Below are 24,593 nucleotides of genomic sequence, written 5' to 3'. Positions count from 1 at the left end.
GTGCCCTCCCGTACAGTAGTCAGTGGGACATGTGGCTCTTGGCACTTAAAATGTGGCTGATCTGAATTGAGATGTGCTCTAAGTAGATCTGAAGACTTAGTGTTTAAAAAAAGAATGTGTAAAATATCTCCATGATACTTTATATTGATTAAATACTAAAATAATATCACGTATATTCATATATATATTAAGTTAAGCAAAATGTATTATTAAAATTAATTTCACCTGCTTCTTTTTACTTTTTAAAATGTGGTTAATAGAAATTTAAACTTATATGTGTGGCTCATATTCTACTTCTGTTGTACACCGATGGGCTATGGATTTCTCTAACCTCATCACTGCATCAAAACTTGAATGTCTTGAGGATGTCAGTAGAAATGGTGAATGGAGGACCTCCTTAAATTCTCTCCTCCATAAAAGCAATGAGAACACTGGAAAAAAATGTGCCTGAGGTGGTGAATAACAGTTGAGGAAAATAAGAGGCTAATCAAAAAGCTTAAAAGGAAAACTGGAAGACTGAGTTTCAGAAGGGGCTTTGAAAGGCTTGTGCACAGTCTTGTGAATCTAGAATACTTCATGCAGGTGTCAGGTTGGCACAAACGCAGGACAGTGTGCATGCTCAAAAAATAACCAAGAATCTCCTGAGTTCTCACCTCTGGCTGAATTTGAATCTCTGTTCAAGCAGTAATTTAAGGCTAGGTAGAGTTGAAAATTGCCTGAGTGAGTGTTGAAGATGCTCCAACACACACACAGATCTCCTTGACCAATGCTGAGAGTCCTATTGATTCCAGGCATCTAAAGAAATATCTGGTCAACCATTAGCTAACCACTAAGCTAGCTAAGCAGAGATTTTAGCAGCTACAAATTACAAAAGAATACAGACTTCCCAGAATTATTTCAGGAAAACCATTAAACAAAAATAAGCCAGCAACAACAAATCCTGGGGGAGAGGAAAGAATCTTATTTCCAGAGTTGCCACATTATTTATGACACCCAGTTTTTAACAAAGAATTATGAGACATCAAAGAAACAGAAAGGATGAAACAAGGGAAATAAAGAAGTCAAAAGAAACTGTCCCTGAGGAAGCCCAGACATTGGACTTACTAGACAAAGATTTAAAATCACCTTAAGTATAATCAAGGAACAGAAGAAAACCATGTATAAAGAACTAAAGGAAAGTGTGGGAAGTATGAGAACAATCTCATCAAACAGAATATCAAGAGGAAATTGTAAAAAAGAAACAACTAGAAATTCTGAGGTTGAGAAGTAGAATAATGGAAACAAAAAATTTGCTAGATGGGCTCAGCAGCAGATTGGAGCAGTCAGAAGAAAGAATTGGGAAACTTGAAGGCAAGTCAGCTGAGATTATTCAGCCTGAGGAACAGAAAGAAATCAGAAAGGTGAAAAATGAACATAGCCTCAGAGACCTGTGGGACACCATCAAGTACACCACCATATGCATAATGGGAGTTCCAGAAGGGGAGGAGAGAGAAAGGCTGAAAACTTCCCAAATTTGATGAAAACCAGTAATAGACACATCCAAGAAGTTCAACAGTCTTCCAGTAGGAGAAAACCAAAAACATCTACACCCAAATATTTAATAAAATATTCAAAGTCAAAGAGTAATTTTGTAGACTCTTGAAAGCAGCAAGAGAAGATCAAGTCATTATATACAAAAATCCTCAAAAGAATTAACACCTTATTTCAGAAACCATGGAGGCCAGAAGGCAGTGGAATGACATATTGAAAGTGCTGGAAGAAAGATTGTCAATCAAGAATTCTATATTCAGCAAAGCTATTCTTCTAAAATGAAGGAGAAATTAAGACATTCGCAGATAAATAAAAACTGAAAAAATTCATTGCTAACAGACCTGCCCTGTAAGCCTTTTAATATTTTAATATTTCTTGTAAGAAACATTAAAATGAATCATTAAGGCTGATATAAAAGGACACTAGAAAGGACACTAGTATCTCAAGTCCATATGAAGAAATAAAGACCGCTGATAAAGGTAATTACATAGGTAAAAATAACAGACAGTATAAATGTATTTTTGGTAATTCTCTTTTTCTCCTTCTGATGTAAAAAAGAACTTTTCATAAAACAATTGTAAGTCTCTGTTGATGGGCATACAATGTATAAAGATGTGATTTGTATCACAAAAACAGCACAGAGGAGGTACATAAGAGCCAGGCTTTTGGATACTATTGTAATTAAGTTGGTTTTAATCCAAACTAGATCATTATAAGTTAAGATCTTAGTTGTAATGTCCAGGGCAACTACTCAGAAAATAAATAAAGACATATAGAAAACAATGACAGAAGAATTAAAATGATACAGTAGGAAATATCTATGTAAGACAAAAGATGGCAGTAACAAAATAATAGAAAAACAGAAAAGATACGACATATAGAAAACAAATGGCAAAATGTTAGGCATAAATCCTACCTTATCAGTAACTACATTAAATGTAAATGGATTACACACTTCAGTTAAAGACAGAAATTAACAAAATGGATTTTTAAAAATTATACAACTATATCTTGTCTACAAGAGACACACTTTATATTCAAATGTATAGATTGTAAAGATGGAAAGACATATTACGCAGTTACCAAAACCAAAAAAAGCTGAAATGACTATACTAAGATCAGCATAATAGACCTTTTGCTGAGACAAAAATTGTTACTAGCAAGTAAGGAAGACAATTATAATGATAAACAGATCAATCTACCAAGAAGATAATAAGAATTATAAACACATGTTAACAAAAAAGCCCCAAAATATATGAAGTAGAAGTTGGCAAAAATGAAAGGAGCAAAAGTCAATTCAATAATAATAATTGGAGACTTCCATACTCCACTGAAAATATGGATAGAATAACTAGATAGAAGATCAAGGAAATGGGAGACGACAAACTAACTAGACCTAATGGACGTCTATGGAAATCTTCACCCAACAAGAGCAGAATACACCTTCTTTTCTAGAGCACATGGAACCTTCTCTAATATAGACCATGTTAGGCCATAAAATGAGTAAAACATTTTTACTGATAAAAATATCAGTAAAGGGATAGAAAACATACACAGTAGGTTCTCTGATCTTGATGGAGTAAAATTAGAAATCAGAAACAGAAGAATATTTGGAAAATCTGTGGAAATTAAATAACACACTCCTAAGTAATCAATGGACCAAAAAGGAAACCAGAAGAGAAATTAGAAAGTATTTTGAAATGAATGAAGACAAAACCACAACACATCAAAACTTACAGGATGAAGCCGTATCAGTGCATAGAGCGAAATTTATACATATAAATACCTATGTTAAAAAAAGAAGAGAGTTCTCAAAAACCTAACCTTTCACTTTAAGAAACTAGAAAAATAGCAGTGAATTAAACCCAAAGCAAGTAGAAGAAAGGAAAAATAAAGATTATGGTGGAAATAGATTAAATAGAGAATAGAAAAACAATATAAAATTCAATGAAACTAAAAGTTGGTTCTTTGGAAAAAGCAAAATTGACAAATTTTAACTAGCTTGACAAAGAAAAAAAGAGAAGATGGAAATTACTACAATCAGAAATGAAAGAGGGGACATTACCACCAACCTTAAATAAATAAAAAGGATTATAAGGAAGTGGATTATAAAGAAATGAATAATTGTATGCCAACAAGTTAGGTACCCTAGATGAGCTGTATAAATTCTTAGCAAGACACAAACTACCAAAACTGACTCAAGAAGAAATAGAAAATTTGAGTTGACTCATAACAAAGGAAAGGAACTGAAATAGTAAAAAACAAAACCAAACAAAACCAAAATTTCCCACAAAGAAAAACCCGAGTCCAGATGATTGCAAGGAGGGCCTCCTTTAGAGGACAATAGGATAATTCAAGGGGGCAGGTCTAAGGGGGAAAATTTGTGGGACTGGTTGGAAAACTGATATGTGGGTGTGCATTCTCCACTTGTCCTTAAAATCACGTCGCACCCTGAGCTCCGTTTTCCATCTAAGGCCAAGTAGGACCGATTGTGGGTGTGTGCGTGCATTGACCGAGGGCAGCGTTTCTGGGGCCATGGCACTTCCTTGGCCACATTTATGTCACACCTGCATTGGGAAGTGGGGAGGGACATCCTGGGAGGGACATTCCTCACCTTTTCTTCAGGCATTTCCAGGAGGGGCAGGGCAGGATGTGTGTCCTGGGGGCTTGAGGGCCAGGTGGGGCTGGTCAACTCTGACTCGTAGAGTTTGTATCTGTAGGACAGTGGCTCTGCCAGGAGAGGGCTGCTGTGAGTGTGAGTGTCAGACATCTCCTTGGGGCGGCTGCTCATCCGTCATGCGACTGGTGGAAGGAAAAGGGAAACAGCAGGTGAGTCAGGATGGGGCGCGAGGGACTTGGTGGCGGGAGGCTGGGTAGAGCCCCAAGGGGGCCTGAGGTCTGTCCTGACACACACAAGTGACCTACTGTTCCAGTCACATGTGCTACCAGAGGGGCCTGGAGCCATTCCTCCACCACGTGAGACCTGACCTTTCAAAATCCCCCCTTCTTCCAAGTCCAGAAGGAAGCCCATTTCTGCTCTGCACATTTCCTTGATCTCCCAGTTAGAATAGCTGTCTCTTTTTTTCTGATCACTAAAATATTTTTTCTCTTCCTTTCACATTGTCCATGGTACTCTCTTATCATGTGATTAGTTGTACATAGATTTTCCCTTGATAAACAAACATGGGTCTGGGTCTTCCAACTGAGTCGGGGTCTAAAAGAAGCTCGTTTCCTTAATTTCTATGCATACTGTGTTGCTTACTGTTGACCCCCAGTGCCCCGCCTCCCATCTGCCCTCAGTGCCCTTTCCCGCTCCCCCATTCCTTCCCCAAGAACAGCCGCATCTCTGGTACAGTCCACGGGAGGCCATGTGCACTGGTCCCTCCACGCGGGGCTCCTTTCCCGTCCACCACAAGGTCAGGGCCTGTGCTGCGACTTGGTTCTGGGCCAACCTCTGCCCAGCGTGCTCGTTTTCCAGGTTTGGTCTGGCTGCTCCCTGATGGTTTAATTCTTCCCTCCTTCCTGTCTTAACCATCCATCTCTGGCCCCCGCCAGCTCACTCATGTCTCCCTTCACTTCACTGTTTCTTTGGGAGGTGGTTTTGGGGCTGCACATGGCCTTAGATGCCCTAGAATTTTTCCCACTGCTCCTGCTGCCATGGCTTCATCTTCTATCTACATACCAATGACTCCCAAATCTAACATTTCCAGCCCAATTTGAGCATTGGATTCACAGATTTAATTGTTTGTATTTGCGTGATGTCCCAGAAGCAGCCTCAACTTAATGCCCTGAAACAACCCATAATGTTCCCTTCCCAAGTCTTGCCCTCCTCCTGCAAAGGTGCCCGTCCTAGGAGAAGTCCTCTCCCTTCCAACCTGCTCCTGCTGAAAACTCCAGAGTCAAACTCAGTACTCCCTGCATCAGGGAATTCTGGGAATTCTGTGTCTAAAATACACCTTGATGTCCAACATCACACCTAGTTGCCATCACCTCTTCCCGCTTCTCCAATAACTCCCCAATAAGATACCCCCTCTTCTTCTCAGATTTCTCCTCCAGGCTGTGCTCCGTGGGTCCTCAGAGCTGGATTAGCACTCAGTGCCACTCAGGCCGGTTTCCTGTTTACATCCCTTCAGTGGCTACAGATGGAAAAGCACGTCTTTAACACGGCGCTCAAGGCTCTGTGTCACCGAGTTCCTTTGTGCTTCAGCCCGCCCTCTTCTTCCCGCCCCTCGTCTCTGGGCTCCACACTGGCCTCCTAGCCCTTTCCGCCTCAGGGCCTTTGCAAATGCTGGTCACTCTGCCTGGAAGTCCTCTCCCTCCCCTTTCCCTGGGTAACTCCCACTCATCCCTCAGTTATCACCTGTCAGAGAAGCCCTCCCAGCTCTACCCCCGACCATGGGAACTGTCACATGTCCTCATGGGACCCAGCATTTTTCCTTATTGCATTTTTTTATACCCAGCAATAATAGATTTATTTGTATATTTATTTGTATAGTATCCATCTTCCCACCAGAACTTAAGATGCATGAGGACAGTGACCGGATTTGTTCTGTTTATTGCTGTGTCCCCAGCTCCTTGCACAGTGCCTGGCGTATAGTAGGTGTTCAGTAAACAGACAGTTAAGTGAGGGAGAAGGAGGGAAGGAAGGAAAGGAGGAAGGAAGGCAGGCAGGCTACGGGTGACTGCTGCCGTGGAGAACATTACAAACCACCTTGGGTCCCATGAGTCTTGAGTGTTTGAAGAAGGTTGGGACCTCCCATCAGCCCTGCACTCTCCAGGCAGGACTCTCGCCATGTCTGGCACCTGTCTGCATTCCCAGGAAGACAGCATTTAAACCACGGCTGATTTTAGCACGGGTCTGCAAACATCATTCCGATCCAGCCAACACCTCTTTCTGGTGCTCCTGTGGTTCTGGAAGGGGGCTTTTCCTCTATTCTGACCCTGCAGATGGAGTTTCAGTGACCTCAGACTGTCCTGGAGGGCGCACATCTGGAAAGGCTCCGGTCTCCCTAAACCTCCCTCAAGCCTGTCCCTTCCCAATGCGCTCTCGCCCTCTGGTGGCCAAGAGGTGCTACAGCATCCTGGCCGGTTGGTAGGATTCCTTCCAAGTCATTCAGATGCAAAGTGAGGGGCAAGGAGATGTCCAGACACGGGGCCTGCAGGACACGACACACCTGCATGAACTAGCAGTGTTCTGGGAAGACCTTGTGTTCAATTCAGTGGCCGTGAATTCCATTAAAAGTCCAGCTGAAAAATAACTTTCATCCTTCAGCATATTTCATTGAATCTGAGACGTTCTCAACTGTAAGATGGATCATTGTTTTGTGCATCACCAGGAAAGAAGAAAACGCTGCCAATTAAAATCGTCTGCACCTTGATTTAAAAAATGTTCAAACAGGAGAACGATATGTATCATAGAATCAAGGGAACATGATAAAAAGCATAATGATGAGGCAGGAGTAGGAATAATTTTCTAACTACAGGATGAAACATTTAAATTAAAAAAATTAAAATAGAGTGGATACATTATGAGCCCTTTACGAACAGGGCACGTCACCTGGTTGATTTCCGTGTTTGCATTCCTCAGCAGAAAGCCAGACACATAATAAACCCTCAATAGCTGTTCAAGGATTATGGAAAGAATGAATGATTGCACAAGGGAAGTATACCCCAGAGTCTCTCCAGAAAGGCACTTTCTTCTCTTCCTCTGAGTCCCTCCTGTCTGCAGAGAATATTCCCAATTACAGATGGAAAAATCAAGTCCCAGGAAAGCAAAACAAGAATCGTCTCTCGCATGGATGTGACTGCCCTTTCTGGAGCAAGCTTGCTGCCTTGTGTCGGCTGCAGGAAGCAGAGAGCCCGGGAAACCAGCGACTTCATGCAGAGTCCAGATTAGACCCACATTCCTACTCTGGGCTCCTTCTGTTACTCCAACTGCCGTGCAGGGCACAGCTGGGGGACGCAGGGGAGGGTGGCCACCCTCCAGCCTGGGTCCAGGCTGTCAGCCCAGTGTTCTATTTCACAAGCCCACATAACCTCGGCGGGAACAACGTGATTGCATCCCCTCTGGGGAACACAGCGTTCCTCGGCCATGGGAATGTTTATCCTGTTTAAATGGGGGAATTTTGGCTTCGGGGTAGGGGTGAGACGTGCAGCAAAAATGGCCTTGTAAAGAGAGGGATGCTGTTTGGAAAGAGCACAGGCTGCGGAAGGGAAGATGCTCAGCTTCCCTCTCTCCCCCGCCAGGAGGCGCTGCACGGGCCTCCGGGTCTCCCTCGTTCAAGGGCAGCGCAGGACTCTCCGGACAGCGGGGTTGCTGACGGGGTTCCTGGCGCAGAGTCAGGCTCAGGGATTTCAGCTTCCTCTCTTCCTGTGCTCCCAGGCTGGAGGGAAAGATGGCTAAAGCAACGCGATGAAGTGCAAGCTGGCTGGTCTGAAACAGAGCGCCTTGCCAAAGTTTCCATAAGGCGTCGGCCACTTGTTAAAACTGGCCGGTGGAAGGGCTGCCCGAGCCACGTCCCGTCTGAAGGCAGCAGGCCTCAGAGCCCCTTCCCAGCGCAGCGCTGAGCCAGCCCATTAAACCTGCTTCCAAGAACACATAATTACCCGCTTGGCGTGAGAACGCTCTCCTTGGCTGCCTGCACCTTCCCCTCTCCTGAAGAAATTCGGACAGAAAGGGCTGTTTGGCTCAGCCTCGCTCCCTCCAAAAAGCCAGGTCCCAGTGGCTCCCCAAACAGAGGCGCCTCCATCCTCTTTGTAAGAAGCTCTCTGTTGAGTACCTACTGTGTGCACTGGCTACCTGGAGGGAACATCTGCCTGCAGAGAGCTCCTGTTTGGGCAGCAGGGAGAGAGAAGCTGCCAGCGTGCAGGGAAAGCGGGGCCGGGGATGGTGGGGTGGACGCAAGGGCTGCTGTCGGAGCACAGGGCAGACCCCCAGGCTCCCGGCCTCGGGCAGACAGGCCCAGGCTCTAACGTCAGCCATGACTTGGCCGAACAGACAAGACAGAAGAGAACACTCCAGGCCAAGGAAATGCCTGAGAAAATACACACCTGGCTTGTGCCAGGAAATCCCAGCTGTGGACCCCGCTGGAGCAGGGCTCAGTTGGCAATCAGAGGCCGAGCTGGGTGTCAGAAGACAGACCCCTAGGAGTTCTCAGTCCCTCTGTTTGGACCCCAGTTCTCCTCCCAACGTTAGAAAACATGGCTCCCGCTCTACTGCATGGATTTGAAAATTCTTCTTCTGTCTCTTTCTCCAAAAGACTGCTTCCAGCAGCAGTGCAAAAATATGGCCCTGCCCGATGTGCCCTTCCTAGCACACTCCTGCGGTTATGAGAGGGAAGGGCCTGGGACTGAGGGCTTCACGAGTTGCTGGTGTGGATCTGTGCACATCCAGCTCTCCTCCCTGTGGCCCGTTGGGTTTAAGTCTGCTGGTGACCTTGTCATGGGGGGGTGAATCTAAAGTGGCCTCATTTATGTCATCGTCCACCCAACTGAGTTTTTGAGATTGCAGCTTTCTGGGGAAGGAGAAGTGACCCGTAGGTTTTCCAAAATATTTGTTGAATTGATTCATTTTGCCCAAGACTTTGCCACTGATGCAATTATGGAAAAGGAGAGTGTCTATATATTTGTACAACCTTAGGGCCGAAAGGGAGATCCTTGTTTCTCTCAAACAATGAAGGATCCCATTGTTTCAGTGCCCCTGACTGTTGGCTGGGCTTCCAGGACCCCAGGGGCAGGCTGTTCTCACTGCGAGTGGCTCTGATCACGGGAAGCCCTTGGATCCGTGGAGCGGACATCCAGCCCCCGGGTTTTACCCGCCGCTGGCTCCGGTTCCGTGCATCTGCACAGGACACAGTACCCCCTGGCCCGTGAGACCACTGCAGAGACTGAGTCTAAGCCTGCCTTTCTCTAGGGCAGACCCATGGCCCTTCCTTCCATTTGACTTCAATTAAGGCCGAGATGTCACTCTGAAAGGACCTTGCTGAGTCAGGCGGAGTCCCTGGGCCCTGAGCAGGGTGACCAGCTGCCGAAAGGGGGAAATCAGCTGTGCAGGGCTAAGTGGACGCTGGTTGGGGATAGAAGAGGCCCATGGGCTGGTGGGTCATCCCCAGGGAGGCCACGGAGGGGGTAGGTCAGGAGAGGCCTGGTTACTAGGCAGGTAGGGCCAAGAAGCCGAGACAGGGGCCTGGCCGGCCTCAGGGCCAAGGTGAGAGGTGCCTTTGTCAGGGCTGGGTTGTGTAAGAGGTTGGAAGAGCGCTGCCTCTAGTTAGGGGTGGCTCAGAGCTTTCCGTGGCAGCTCCAGCCCAGTGAGTCTGATGTGGGCTCAGAGGAGCCTGACTCACTGGGGCCAGAGGCTCAGGCCTGGTGGGACGGGAGTCGGGAGGAGCACGACCTTCTCTGGGCCATCTGCAGACCATCTGGGGTTGGATGGCCGGTGGCCAGCATGCCTGGGGCTGCATGTCTCTGGCTCCCCTGCAGGACCAGGGCTGGGCCCTACAGCTGGGATCTAACCAGGGCCCTCAGCGGAAAGGCTCGGGAGCCTGTAGGGTGGGGGTGAGAGGCCAGACCTTTGATCTCCCCGTTAGATGTTAGCTGGTGTTTGGAGGGACAGTCAGAGGCGCACCACACCCTTCTCAACTGACACTTTTCAAGTGTCTGACCCACCCATGCCCCATGTACTGAGCCCCTGCCTCCCCATCCCAGCAGCAACGACCAGGCCGTCAAACTTCCCTTTGAGGGCCTCTGTCTGCATCGGTCTGTTCCCTCCTTCTGGGCCAGGCCCTCTGCTGTCCAGGCCGGCTCCACCTTGCCACTGGTGATGGATAAATTATCCTAAAACACTACGTGGTCCTACTGTGCATCTAAAGTGCCCTATGTCTGAGTGTCTCATCACCTCTGGGTGTGACACGCTGTGCCTGGGGGTGGCCAGGGTCCAGAGCAGTGGAGCACACTGTTCCATGATGCTAACTGGATTCAGTGGGAAATAGTTGCCTATTTAAGCAAACATGGCTTATAAAAGAGTGGAATACAAACCTTTTTATTTTTAAAACAAAAATTCCTGGACAGACATTGTGAGTCTGTGCTTGGCTGCCTCAGGCATGTCCCCAGGGCCACCTCAGGCTCGATTCTGCTTCATGGAGGTTGTTTTCCATTATCCGCCCTAACCCTGTCCACGGCCCAGCCCTGTCAGTGCCACAGTGCCTCCCCGGCCACCCAGAGGTGCTCTGGCCTCGCCTTTGTCCCCTGTGGCGGTTAGGCTCTGTTTCACTGCGCGGCGGTCACACACACACGCACACACACACGTCTCATGCACACACATACACAGCCGTACACACAGTGAACGCTGTAAATTCTGCACTGCTTTAAACCTTTATGCACACAGTATCTCATACTTTACAAAGCACTTTCCTTTCAATAATTGCATTTGTTTTCGCAAATGATCCCACGATGTGGGGAGAGAGGTAGGGTGGTGTCTTATTCTCATTTCACAGGCTCAGAGAGGTGAGGGGAGCTGCCCGGTACCACACAGCAGGCTGACACAGGCCCCCCGACCCTGCCTCCTAGCGCTCGGTCCTGAGCTCTTCCCGCAACAGCATCACCAGCCCCCTTGGACGGGCCCTGGACTCTCCCCTGAGGATGCCTCCCCCCCAAGCAGAGACCAGGGGCTGGCGGGTCCTCCACCCTCCCTGGGGCCAGGCTGTATGTAGCTTAGGTTTTTGGCCTTTGGATGCAGTAAAGGTACCAGTGCACGCCTCCCTTCAGGAACTGGACCGCAGTGTGGGCTGGGACGTTGCGCGTGTAACCGGGGCGGTGTCCCATCGCTGCGGCAGGGCCGGAGTGCTGCACTCGGCCTCGTCAAGGGCTTCGTCTGGTGTGTCCTTAGGCCCTTGAGCCACCCCTTTCTCTTAAAAAAGCCTTGATCGTTTTTTCCCTGCACAGATGTTTGTTTCCTAAAAGCGACACCCATTAGAGTGGGCAGTCAGCGCTGGCCCTGGGAGGGCCCCGACTGGGACACATCCCACCAGGCGCTGTCCCTGGAGCCTCTTCATCAGATGAAACTTGGAGTCAGGTGGATCTGGAAGGCCTTCTGCAGACTGGGTGGAGGGGTTTAGAAGGGGGTGAGGGTCGGGGAGGCAGGTGACGGGCTGGCGTTAAATCTCAGGGCGCTGCTCAGCACCAGGCGGAGGGGCAGCTGGGCTGGGCTCTCCTGGGGAGCCCACGCGCCCCGTCTGCGTGGCGTTAGGTGGCCCTTCTCAGCCTGCTGTGCAACAGGCTTTGGAGCTGTTTCTCCCATGTCACCCAGTCCTCAACTGGCCTCACGTAAGTCATTTTCTACCCAAGATGAACCCCAGCCATCATTTCAGTCTGCCTTGGTGGGAACCAAGCAGGGACGAGGTATTTTCAGAGCACTTCCCCTCTCCCATCAGCTGGTTGGGAATGCTCTTTCCTTGAAACCCTGAGAGCAGACATCTCCACCTCGACAGCTCACAGTCACCGTCTTCCTCTAGGGAGCATTAAAAAATCCTAGCGCCTGGGCTTCCCCCCCAGAGATTCTGACTTAAGTGCTCTGGGGTACAGCCTGGGTTGGTTACACGCTCCCCAGGGGTGCTGACCTGCTGCAGAGGCTAAGAACGCCAACCTAGATCTGGCTGCACACAGGCCGCGCTCTCCTGCATCAGCTCCAGTTCGAACCGCGGGAGCCCAGCCCTACCCCCAGGAGCAGACCCTGCGTTTGACCCGGGGCCCCAGGGCCCTCCTCTGCTCCTTCAGGCCCAGGCCGCACAGATGTAGGGGTCTCACTTGGCAGAAGCGGTGGGTGGTGGGTGTGAGGACTACAAGCGTGTGGGGGGAGCATGGTGGGAAGGGGCCTGGAAACAGCCTTCACCTATTTCAGAGCCTTTGCCTAGTGGTCAGAGCATTCAGTCAACAAGCAAACCCAGGTCCGATTTAGGAGGAGTGAAACCAAAGCAAAACCGAAACCGAATTTATGACTCTAATTAAATGCCGTTTACATCCTCTATCTCCAGATGGAAGGAGGTGGCAGACACCCGAGTCTTTTCCAGCATCTGCCTTGGCCTGAGGACGCTGCCTCCCTGCTTCCCACAAGACCAGCTCAGGGCTGTAGCGGCGGCCCGCTCCCAAGAAAGCTCGTCACCAGGGCTGCACAATTTCAGAAATAAAGCTGTACCACCTCTGGGAGCGGAGGCTCACCCGGTTGTTGGAATATCTCAGTCGAAGGCTCCCGTTTGCCTTGTGAGCCCATACAAGACCATTCGGAGGAGACCCTGGGAGGCTGCGGATTTGCCCGGCCCTGGAGAGAACAGAGCCTGGACCCGTGTTGGGGTGAGTGGACGCTGGGGGGCTTTGATGGTGGCGCCCGCACACCACCTTGCCGTCAGCTTAGGTGAGGTGTGAACACAGCAGAGAGGGCAGCAGTGAGGACCGTGGGTGACCAAGTGACACGCATGTGCCCTGTCGGAGGGGAGAGGACAGAGGGAGCCCCACCCGGAGTGGGAAGGGACACTTTGTGGAGGTAGTGAGAGAAATAGAGTTGGGATTGGCAGAAAGGAAGCAAAATGTGGAAGGACTGGGGAATTATGACACAAGGGAAAAAAAGAATGAGGAGAAAGGTGTTAGTGAGGAGGGGGAAGACGAGAAAGCGGGGTCGCAGCTGGTGGTAGAGGAGGTGCTGAGTGGGGGCAAGACCAGGCTGAAGGGGAGACGGGGCGGGGGAGGCAGGCAGACCCTCCCGAGCTACGTGTCTCCGCTCTGAGGGGGCAACAGCCTTCCGGCTGCCACACCTCTTGGCTTGGCTTCCCTTCTTCCCTCTTCCACAAATCCTGTGATGGATGGAGGAGGAATTGGGGCCCAGTGTGTGGCTCCTGGCGTATCATCTGGACTTAGAAATAGACATCCCCTGGAGCCAGCTATCTAAGAGGGAAAATCGGAGGGAACCCAGCGTGGAGATGGGAGCCCCACAATTCCAGCTTCATCCGGCCCTCGCTCCCCCATCGTGACTAACCAGATGGACAGAACGAGCTTTCTTCAGATGCTCAAAGGAGCCACTTGGGGTTCCATCGGTTCAGTGCCAAGGAATGTGTGCATTTGAAAGTGGCTGAAGGCACTGGCCGAGATGCCTGTCCTCTGACCCCCTGAGGCTTGACTGAGGTAACGCGAGAGCTAAGATGGCTCTATTTAAACAGCCAGAAATCCGAAGAGATGGAATCTGTCTGGACACCACTGGCAAGTCAGCTGAACTTGTTATGAAATCTCTGAAGCTGTGTTTTCTCTTGCGTGTCTGAAAGGAGGGTGAGTGTCGATGGGCAGATGCCCCTGGGGCAGTCACGGTAGGGGGGACAAAGACCCTGGACTTGGGGTCCAGCCAAACTCTGGCTCTGCCACTCGCTCACTGACGCCTCCTCACCTGCGAAGCAGGACGGAGGTACTAGTCCAGAAGGTGACACGCAGAGGCCCTGCCCGGCACGTGGCGGGGGTCAGCAGGAGCCAGTGCCTCCCTCCATCCTCCTGCCTGTTCTGGGATTGTTCAAAGCTCTAAAGACTCCGACTCTCAGGGATTTAAAGAGAGGGGGTTGGCCAATGTAAACATTAAGAAATGTTCATCTTCCTAAAATTTCCCTGTAGCAGATCTTGTGTTGAATATTGTTCATTCATTCAAACGTGTTGGTTAAGCGCCTACTGCGAGCCAGTCACTGGAGATTTAACAGCGAGCAAGAAAGAGCCCTTCTTGCCCTAATGGAAACCAGAAGATAAAATCTAAGTGTCCAGGGATAGGACTGTCCTCTTCCCACGTGGGGAGGTTAGGGCATGGGGTGGAAACGAGGGGGCATCTTTTGGTTGTCTCGGGGACAGCGGGGCACCACTAGGTTGTGTTGAGGGAGTAGCCTGCAATGTGCAGGACCAGCCCATCTGACAGGGGATTGTCCCACTCAGAACGCTCAGTGAGAAACCCTTGTAGGCAAAGGGTGAAAAAAAAGTCATGAAAACCAGAAACTTGCCGTTGGTAGAAATATTTGTAATATCATCATTTCCTTAACGGCAACTTTTAAGAGCTCTTTGAGCTGGGTGTTAAGGGATCTTGTATCGTGTTTCTTTAGTTGTTCAGATTTTCCAGGCACATCCCTTTTCTCATAGGGCCTTTCCTTCCCCATAATGGTGGTGCTGATGTTTTGGTCATGTTCCTAATTCCTTCATGCACAAAGCTCATGCAACTGCCTGTCAGCTACAGAGTGGGGTTGAATCAGGATTCTGGGGGACCAGGGACCCCCTGGGTCAGTGATTTGCCTCTCCAAGGGCTCTAGCTCTGGTTACGGGGGTCACAGATCTGGGAGAAGACAAGTGGCTCACTGGGGATCTGAACCCACTGTCCCTGGCTGCACTGTGTCTACGTTCTACCCCACCAGGACAAGAGTCAGGTGAAGCACCTCTAAGAATTGGTAAAATGTAAACATTCTTGGGAATATGCATTTAAACTGAAGTGGCAACATGGCCCACCCATTAGTCATATTCTTTTTACTTCAGCCCCTCATTATCATGTTCATAAAATCATATTTATATACATATATTTATTGTGAAAACTTCAACTACTGTAGAGTACAGGAAGAGAGCAAAAACTTGTTCCATCACTCGGATGCAGGAGCACTGAGGAACTATTCTGCCAGACATCTCTCTGCTCATATTCACAGGCAGCAAGAGACATGGACAAGCAAAAATAATTTTCTAGAAATAGCATCATGTCTTACGAGCTATTTTTTAAATTTTTTAAATTTTATTTTATTGCATTATAGTCAGTTTACAATGTTGTGTCAATTCCCAGTGTAGAGCACAATTTTTCAGTTATACATGAACATACATATATTCATTGTCACTTTTTTTTCACTGTGAGCTACCACAAGATCTTGTATATATTTCCCTGTGCTATGCAGTATAATCTTGTTTATCTATTCTGCATATGCCTGTCAGTATCTACAAATTTTGAACTCCCAGTCTGTCCCCTCCTACCCCCTTCCCCGCTGACAACCACAAGTTTGTATTCTATGTCTATGAGTCTGTTTCCATTTTGTATTTATGTGAGCTATTTTTTAAAGTTAAAAGTATTGTATTTAATTTTATGTGACTTTAACAGGAGAAAAGTGAATTAAAGGGAAACTAAAGAAACTGCTAAACTTCAGATGAATGTTTATTTATCACAGGGAACTTTTTAGTTTTTATAACTCTTTAAGGCTAAGAAAACAACAGAAAAAACTATTTGGAAAAAAACCCCCAAGAACTCAGTAGCTTTTAAAAAAAATTCCAGGTTTCATATTTGGGTAGTATTGATGAATTCTTCACTAAGAAAAATGATGAAATTGGTTTTCTTACACTTCTACCAAGTTTTATTAATTTTATTACTATTATTATTTTTGCTTAGTCAAGGTTTATGTCATTTTATTCTATTCTTTTACTAGTTCAAAGCTGTCATCTACCTCTATCTCTATTTTTCTATCAAGAGAAGAAAGAGCTTATACAGTAGGTGTGACATCCCAGCCTCCAAGGTGGGCCTCAGCGCTCCTTGCCTCCTGGTAGTCCTAGAGTTGACCTATGTAACCAGTGGAAATAATGGTCTGTGGCTTCTGAGGCTCGGCCAGAAAAGACAGCCTTGCACTCTTGGCTCAGTTACTCTGGGGGAAACTGCTTCTGTGTCATGATGACACTTAAGAAGCCTTAGGAGTTCCTCCTGGAGAGGGACTTAGACCTCTTGCCAACAACCAGCATCACCAGCTATGTGAGTAAGCCATCTTGAGAGTGAATCCTCCAGCCCCGAGCGAGCCTTCAGATGACAGCAGCCCACTGACATCTTGACTGCTGTCTTATTAGAGACCGTAAGCCAGAATGACCCAGGTGTGTTGCTTCCAGATTCCTGGATGAAGACATTCTTAGGATGCCAAATGTTTATTGTTGTTTTAAGCTGCTGAGTTTTGGGCAATTTGTTACACATCAGTAGATAACAAATACACTAGCCATTAATACCTCTTCAAGGATCTGATTAGCCAGTGTCTTAACAAGAACCTAGAAAGACACTTTTTTTTTTTTAATGGAGGGAAAGGTCCTTGGGGAGAAGGAAAGAACCAATATTCATTGACCAACTCGGATGTGGTAGGTACCATTATCCTGTGTTATTTTATGTAATTTTTAGAGCAACCCTGTAGAACAGGGGGGAGGATGCTTGCCTACCAACTTGGAGGTGGTCTGCTGCCAAAATGTGATGACAGGGTGTATAGAAAAGGTCCTGCTGGCCTCACACTTTTGCAGGAAACTTTTTCCTTATGGATTGAGCCTCATGGGGCAGAAATATCTCTTGGTAGGCGGAAGAACTCTGACTGAGGGATCACACAATCAACCCAATTGAGGAATGCGTTCATTCTTTAAGAACGTACCTGAGAAGTAATAACCAACATTGCTTTCATGGAGTTTTGATGCAGAGACAACACTTAAATGCAGGAACAGAATCAGTAAGCAAAGTGATAAAGTGCTGGAATAGTTGAAGTGCTTCATCATTTAATTATTCATCTGTCCTCAGCAAGGGCTTCTCATTTGCAAGGTTGTGGCCTTGAAGAATGTGCAACACACGGTTGCTGTCCTCCAGGAACTGAGGGGCGGTTAGACAGATAAAAATGATGAGGGACGTATTATCTGGACAATTCCCATGTAGCTTGGCTTGCCCAGTCCTCCTTCTAGGGCACTTTACTCTACCCAAGAGGCTAGAAATTTGAAAGTCAACATTTTCAGGATCTCTTGCAGCTAGGCCTTTAGAAGAAAATCAAGTTTGGTCGATTAGAAGCATTTTGGAAAATTTTAGGTGGAAATGAAGCAGAAGATGTTCTGTTCTTTCAACTGTTTTCTGGTGAAAGTAAGGTCACGGGCATATGACCTTTTTGGCCACTCAGCTGCCATCTCTGCGGAGTTTGAGAGGCAGTATCTATGATGACTTTGTGATTCTGGCTTCCCTGTTCCTGGAACACAGTGGTGGGTTCTTGAACCCGTTTCAGCGGTGGCCTCAGAGGTAGTAGCCCCTATGATAAATCAGTTTTGTAGTGTCCAAGAGTAATTTCTGGCCCAAACCAAACAGCTCCCTCCTACAACTGTGCCCCCAAATCCCTGTGTTGAATCCCTTTCTGCTTCAAATGCCTACAGGGGTTTCTGCTTCCTGTCCTGAACCCTGACTGAGAGATGTCAGACGGAAAAAACCCAGTGTTGGGAGATGGGGTCAGGGCTCAGGAGAGAAGGGGTAATGAGAAAGGAATTTTTGGAGGAGGTAACTTTTTATCATAAAGGAATCAGGATTTCAAACAGCCCAGAGGAGAGATGACAGCTTCCTTGGGGGGGGGGCGAGTTAAAAAAGCCTTTTCTCCTTCTCCCCAGGTGGTACCTCCCTAGTACCTTCCACCCTGCAGCTGGATGGGTTATGGTTTTTATTAAGGCCTAGACTTGAATGAATAGTTACTTGGAGTTCTGTTTGTTGTCACGGGGAAGTGTGTTATTTCAATATGGGATTCAATACCCAGAAAACAGATTCTTGTGGAGCCCGCTCGTGGATCCTGCAAAGATGAATACATCTGTGGAAGGAGGTGCTTTTCCTTTCCTGCTGCCTTCCATCATTACCCCTGCTGGAAACACCGGCTGCTGTCCACAGGCTTGGCTCCCAATCACCTGTCTCCCTGGGGGAGGATAAAACGCAGGGACCAGGTGTTCTCTGACATGGCAAAGCAGAAGAAAAATCACCGTATTGGGAGTGTGGAGACCTGGGATCTAAATTTAGCTCTGCTGCCTACCGGCTGTTTAACCTTGAGCAAGTTTAATTAATAACCAGATTGTTACTATCTTGTGAATCTGCCTGCTTCTCCTTATGTTCAAGGCTGCAACCTGAACTCAGACCATGATCATGTCCAGTTACAGCCCCTGGTATCTGTGCAAGCTCCACAATCCACTCTTCCAAGTGCATCCAGAATAATCTTGTAAGAAAGCAAATCAGGTCATATTACCTCTTTTTTAAGACTCTTAAATGCTTCCCAGTGCCCTTGGGTTGTCAAAACTCCTGGGCAGGACATTCAGTCTGATTTGGTCTCAGTGAGCCTCTCTGCCCTCCTCTCCAGAAGAGGCTGTGTTTTAAGGTGAACGAGAGCCAATAGTTTCCAAAGTGGGGCATTCATCCTGAGGGGTGCATAAGACAGTCCACTGGGGTGTGGTCTATTAGAACTTTAATGTATATTTTTATCTACATATTAAGATGAATTTAAGCTAAGGAGTCCTGGCTCAGATGATTTTTCAGGTCATCACATGTCATATGTAGACGCTGGATTCCGTGAGTGGTCAGCCTGGCAAGGTCACCTATGCAGGCTCTGGAGTCAGATTTCCTGAATTTTATTTGTTATTAATATTATAATATTATTAACTTTATTCTTAACATCCTGACAAAGAGTGAAACTCTCATGGTGCAAAAAGATTTACACAAAGTAGACAAGTGGATTAAAGATTCCTGCAAAGACCCCAATGTTCACAGCAGCACTATTTACAATAGCCAAGACATGGAGACAACCGAAATGTCTGGCTACAGATGACTGGATATACAATGGAATACTACTCAGCCATAAAAAAGAATGAAATAATGTCATTTGCAGCAACATGGATGAACCTAGAAATTATCATACTGAGTGAAGTAAGTCAGACAGAGAAAGACAAATATCATATGATATCACTTATATGTGGAATCTAAAAGAAATGATACAAATTCTATTTACAAACCAAAAACAGACTCATGGACATAGAAAACAAACTATGAAACAAACTTTCAAAAGGGAAAGGGTGGGGAAGGATACATTAAAGGTTGGGGATTAACAGACACATATTACTGTATATAAAATAGATAAACAACAAGGACCTACTGTATAGCACAGGGAATTATATTCAATTCCTTGTAATGAGCTGTAATGCAAAAAAACTGAAAAAAAAAATGTGTGTATATGTATAGCTGAATCCCTTTCCTGTATACCTGAAACTAAAATTGTAAATTGACTACACTTCAATAAAAAAATAGGAAAAAAAAAGATTTCTGCAAAGAAACTTCAGATTAAAAAGAAAGATTAACTAAGATTAGCCCAAATAAATCAGGAGGGAGCGGTGGGGCTATTGCTTCCTCAGTTCTGATTATAAACTCATCACCAGCCACATTAGGAAGTAATGGTGATGACGACCTAATTAGCCATGATGAGAATTAGGGCAAAAAAATGTCAAAATTATGAAGTCGACTTTAAAAAGGATTTACATTCACTGTCATCAAAGATGACGCTCTGTTAGCCACTATATACAAAAATAGATAAAAAATTTTTTCTTCTGTATAGCACAGGGATCTATATTCAATATCATGTGATAACCTTTAATGAAAAAGAATATGAAAACAAATATATGTATGTATATGCATGACTGGGGCATTGTGCTGTACACCAGAAATTGATACACTGTAATTGATATACTTCAATAAATAAGTAAATTATTAAAAAAAAAGATGACCTTCACCTACGTGTGCATCGTGCCTTGATCTATTGACTAAGTATGTGAATATAAATTATAATTAAAAAACATATTGGGGTACCTGCTCAGAAGTGTTTTTCTGGTAGAATTGCACAGTAAAGAAATTTGGAGACCACTGAGCTGGGCATAGACTTGGGTCTAGATGTTATGAGGACCTGCCCTAGATTCAACACATGAACTCTGGCCTAACACAAGACTGTGAACTTCTTAGTTATTGATGCTTTTAAGGCCTTTATAAAGTGGAGCTGTTACTGTGCAGTATAATCTCAGTAGGTTTTAAAGGAGTAGACTTGAAACTTTGGAATATTTTACCTGCAAAATTATTTGATCTGGATATTGCCTGATACTTATGCAGAATTTTTAAAAAAGGTAAATATTAGGTACTGTACAGAATTATGTCCCTGATAGGATGGGTTATGGCAACCTGCACCCTTGTGATGGAGAATTGCCTCCTGACATCAGGACCAATTGGATCACACACCAGCCCATCATTCAGAACTCAGCAAGCAATGCCCTTTCTGCACCATAGTCATTCTGGAAGTAATGTGTTTACCCCAGCCTTCAGAACACAGTCCATAAACCGTAGGGCTTGACAAAGTGGCACTGTTTAGGCAACACAGGAAAACTGGAAAAGTGAATTGTAGGTGGTGAGTGGCTAGCAATAAATAATCAGCTCATTCCCTGTCGCAGGAATGCCTGTGACCAGGAGAAAAATCTGACCAGCGGAAAACTTGGATTGGACAAAAGCGGCCATCTAATTCTGTATGAGTATTTTCGAGAGTGAGTATGTTCTGATTCCCTGGGCAGGATGGCTCTTCACAATACCTAGTTTTGTTAAAACCACGTCTGGTGACATTTGGACCCCACCCAGTTACCTGGCATCGGAAATCTCAGTATCCGTGGGGTCAGCATCTGTGGATACAGAGGGACGACTGCACTTCATCATTTTATATAAGGGACTTGAGCATCCACAGATTTTGGTACCTACCAGGGTCCAAGAACCAATCCCCTTCAAATATGGAGGGACAGCTGTCTATCATTAGTGATTCAGTCCTTTGAGCTAAACACAGACCCCCTCAGGTATCTTCTGTCGAAAAACAGGCAGCCTTAGAAAGAGCACAGCCAGTCAAAGATCCCTCAGTGCGACTTGACCTGTTAAACGGCCCCCTCGTGGGGAGAGCTCTGAGACAGGCTTAGGGCTCCAGGCATTCTGGCAGGGGATGCACAAAGAGGTGGGGAGCTGTGAGCAGGGGGAGGAAAGCAAAGGCAGAGACAGAGAGCCCCAGTGACAGCTCTAATGGTTTCATGTGCAACAAAGAAAAAACCTGAATTTAACCCTTTAGTTCAGGTCTAAGATCGACTGCGGCAAACACTGAGTTTATCGTAATCCTCCGGACTTGGGTAGGAACCACATCTTTCAGAATGAGTTCCATACAAAACAGCTTTCAAGGGGCCCCGATAAATACAGTCAGCTTTCAGTTTTCAGTGAAATTGCCATTGGCTTGTTGGTTGCGGAAGGACAATCTCGGTCACCATCAGATCACTCTTACCAATTATGGATGAACAAGAGACAGCAAAGGGAATGACTAGAAAGAATAGAAAACTGCTCTCTGGTGAACAAAACTATTGTGATTAGGGGTTTCCTCTCGTACATCTCCCAGGATCTTTCTCTCATTGTTGTTCTGCGCACTTAATTGTGGAGTATTTACTTATTTATGTTTAGAAGAGGTACTGGGGATTGAACCCGGGATCCTGTACATGCTACCGATGCACTCTGCCATTTGAGCTACTCCCTCCCGCCCTTTTTCTCCCTGTTATTGTGGATAGTTGAGCCTGAGATTGGGGCCATTCTGATGGCTTCTTTCTGATGGTTTCACCTCCCTGCTTGTTCAGCAGGCTGATTCGTCTGTTCAATCCCCGTGCCCCCAACACACACAAAGCTGACTGATTTAGTAGATTCAGTGAAAAAAAAAAATCAAAGGAGTTTGACAAAAAATGTACTTTTTTGATAGAAGTTATTAGTCAGTTGCTAACTACATTGATAGGTTATTTTTATCCCAATTGTTTTTTTTAAATTTTTGTTTTTAAAAATAATAAGTTTAGCTAACTAAAAAGACCAGGTGTCTAATCGACTTGGCTGGTTGTGCTGACAGATATTTGCTATGACATCAATTGACTAAACTGACGGGAATTTGAAAGAGTTCAATCAAAATGTTTGAATCCATCAGTGGGGAGTGTCAACCAGGTTTTGCTCCGTAGAAAGCACTCAAGTGTCTGCATTTTACAACAAAGAAGTACAAGCTGTTTGCCCCCAAGAAGCAAAAAGCTGAGAGGATTCTTTGAAAGATGCTGAGTGATTTTTTTGTGTTTTTTCTGATCTCTTGTAAGGACCTGAGTTTCTCCAGGAAAGACTGACTTATGTGCCCCACGACAGATACATGTTCTAGGTCTCTGGGGAAGGCAGAAGCAGCGGAAGTGAATCTGAGGGTAGATGCCTTTGCTGTTTTTCACCTTACACCAGAGACCTCACACCAACTCTGTCCTTGAGTCGTCCCGAGCCAGACCGTGGAAAAGCCACGCCATAGGTGAAATGAGTTTTCAGTTTCCGTGATCCACGGTCCCTAGCCTGCCTCAAACTCCCTTTCCCACCGTCCTCCTTCTTTCATCAGTGTCCAAAACCGTCATACTGGCCCTCTCTAGGGCAAATATCCTCTAATGCCCCTGAGGAAGGAGCGACAAATCACTGCTCACTCACCCTCCACAAGAGAGTTGGGGTTCTCATCAGGGACCGGTATTTCCATTGAACATACTGTGTACCAGGCTCTGTGCTGAGCACTTCACACGTGCTGCCTCGTGTTATGTTCCCAACAACCACTGACCATCATTTGGCTCATGGACAGCCTTTGGCTAGTCCGTGAAATAACTTTCTTGGCTGAAGTTTAGAGCTGAGATTCTGGCGAATTTCTGGATAGGTCTGGCTTGCTCTGGGCAGTGAACTTGCACTCCTGGGACAGACGCTGAATCCTAGAATGACGGAGACCCTGGGGCATCCGTATGGCTGTGAACACCTTCACATGGCGTGAATTACTGCAGCGGCTGATGCCAAAGGCTCTGACCATTTGGATCTTTCAGACCGTCCTGCCAAAGTAGCAGCTTCTTTGACGAGACCAAAGGAAATGCGCCTGACCTGCACGTCACTCTAGGTCAGCAGAAAAGACTCAAAGTTTGAGGGTCACTGAGGTTTTGCCTCATCACGCTACAGATTAGGGGCCCCTCAAGTCAGCGCTTACTGATGCGTCAGTCTGCGCAATGCATTTGAGGAAAAACATCATGCAGACTCTTCCTCCAATGCCATTCATTCAGCAAACCTCTGCTCACATGTCAGCTGGGCTGGGGGAGTCCATCTGCATCACTAACGGAGAGAGCTAGTCCACTGAGAGAAAAAGCCTCACTGGGATTAAGACAATGAAATCAATGCATTTGTACCCAGACTCAGAGAAGATTACAGCCCCAAGAATGGTAAACCGGCCCAACCTTGTCCCTTTCTCACTGTGTGGCCACAGAGCAGTTACACTGAAAGCACAGACACCGTCCCCCCTGGACATTCAGGGTCAGGGTCAGCGTCAGCGTCAGTGCCTGGTGAGGGCTGGGGAAAAGCCTGGGACAGGAGGAGATTGGTTTTGGCCAGTTTCTCCCATTCGTCTTCTATACTTCAGGTGACCCTGGTGCTTCTACATAAATGGACTTTTAGGGCTCCGTGTTTTTCCTTCACAGCGCCCCCATGTGGCAGGTTGGTTAATAGACTCTAAGCGGCCGCCCATTATCACACAGCAGCCTGTGGGTGGCTGAGTCCACCAGATGGTACCCGTCGGGCATGCACTTTCTTTTATCCTTTTCCACAAGACCTCGTGGTGTGGAGCTGGTCACCCTGGGGGGAGGCAGCCAGGTTTGATGGAATGAGGGACAGCATAGGGAAGTGGATAAAGAATGAGGCTCTGGAGCCAGATGACTAAGTTTGAGCCTTCGTGTCCTCTCATGAACATCCCCACTTCCCAGCACCATGACTTTGGGCAAATGACTGGGCTTGAGTTCTCCCAAGGACGTAACGAGGATGGTGGTCACAGCTGCACAAAGGCAGCTTCATGGGCACATGACCAGGGCCATCGCACATGCTTTTGTGCATAAAAGAGCCCAGGCTTGGGGTTTGGTGCTCTTCAGTCACCATCTGGGAATTCTGAATAGCTCAGATATCTGCAGTTACTTAAAATCTTAAAATCTTTCATAAGTGAAGTCTGATAGGACAATGGACCATGAGTGTGGGGGACGGGGTTCTCGCTCACACCCGGTCCTGCCTCCTCCTGCCTCCGCTGTTCCCTGCTGCCTACTCCCCCCATCTCTCGGTGTCTGGGGCCCTGTCCAGCCTCTCCCTCTTTGCCCCGCCCCAGGGACAGTTGCTACCCTGCGTACACAAGTGCGTC

At 46.8% G+C, this 24,593-nt stretch overlaps 1 protein-coding gene across 7 annotated transcripts in view; it reads right to left on the bottom strand.

Moving 5' to 3' along the window:
• SLC14A2 (solute carrier family 14 member 2) overlaps window positions 1-24,593 on the bottom strand; it is a 429,946-nt gene that overhangs the window by 46,675 nt on the left and 358,678 nt on the right. For 6 of the 7 annotated variants that reach the window (XM_032470692.1, XM_032470689.1, XM_032470690.1 and 3 more), the window contains one exon: window positions 4,145-4,332. The exons of the other annotated variant lie outside the window; for it this stretch is intronic. In XM_032470692.1, the coding sequence (XP_032326583.1) occupies window positions 4,145-4,321 (177 nt within the window). In that variant the 5' untranslated portion in view covers window positions 4,322-4,332. The remainder of the gene's footprint in view (window positions 1-4,144; window positions 4,333-24,593) is intronic. 7 annotated transcript variants of the gene reach the window in all.

This window comes from Camelus ferus, chromosome 30 (assembly GCF_009834535.1).
Source record: "Camelus ferus isolate YT-003-E chromosome 30, BCGSAC_Cfer_1.0, whole genome shotgun sequence".
Taxonomy (NCBI): domain Eukaryota; kingdom Metazoa; phylum Chordata; class Mammalia; order Artiodactyla; family Camelidae; genus Camelus; species Camelus ferus.
The sequence above is the reverse complement of the archived record's forward strand: the minus strand, read 5'-3'. Positions and strand labels throughout refer to the sequence as shown.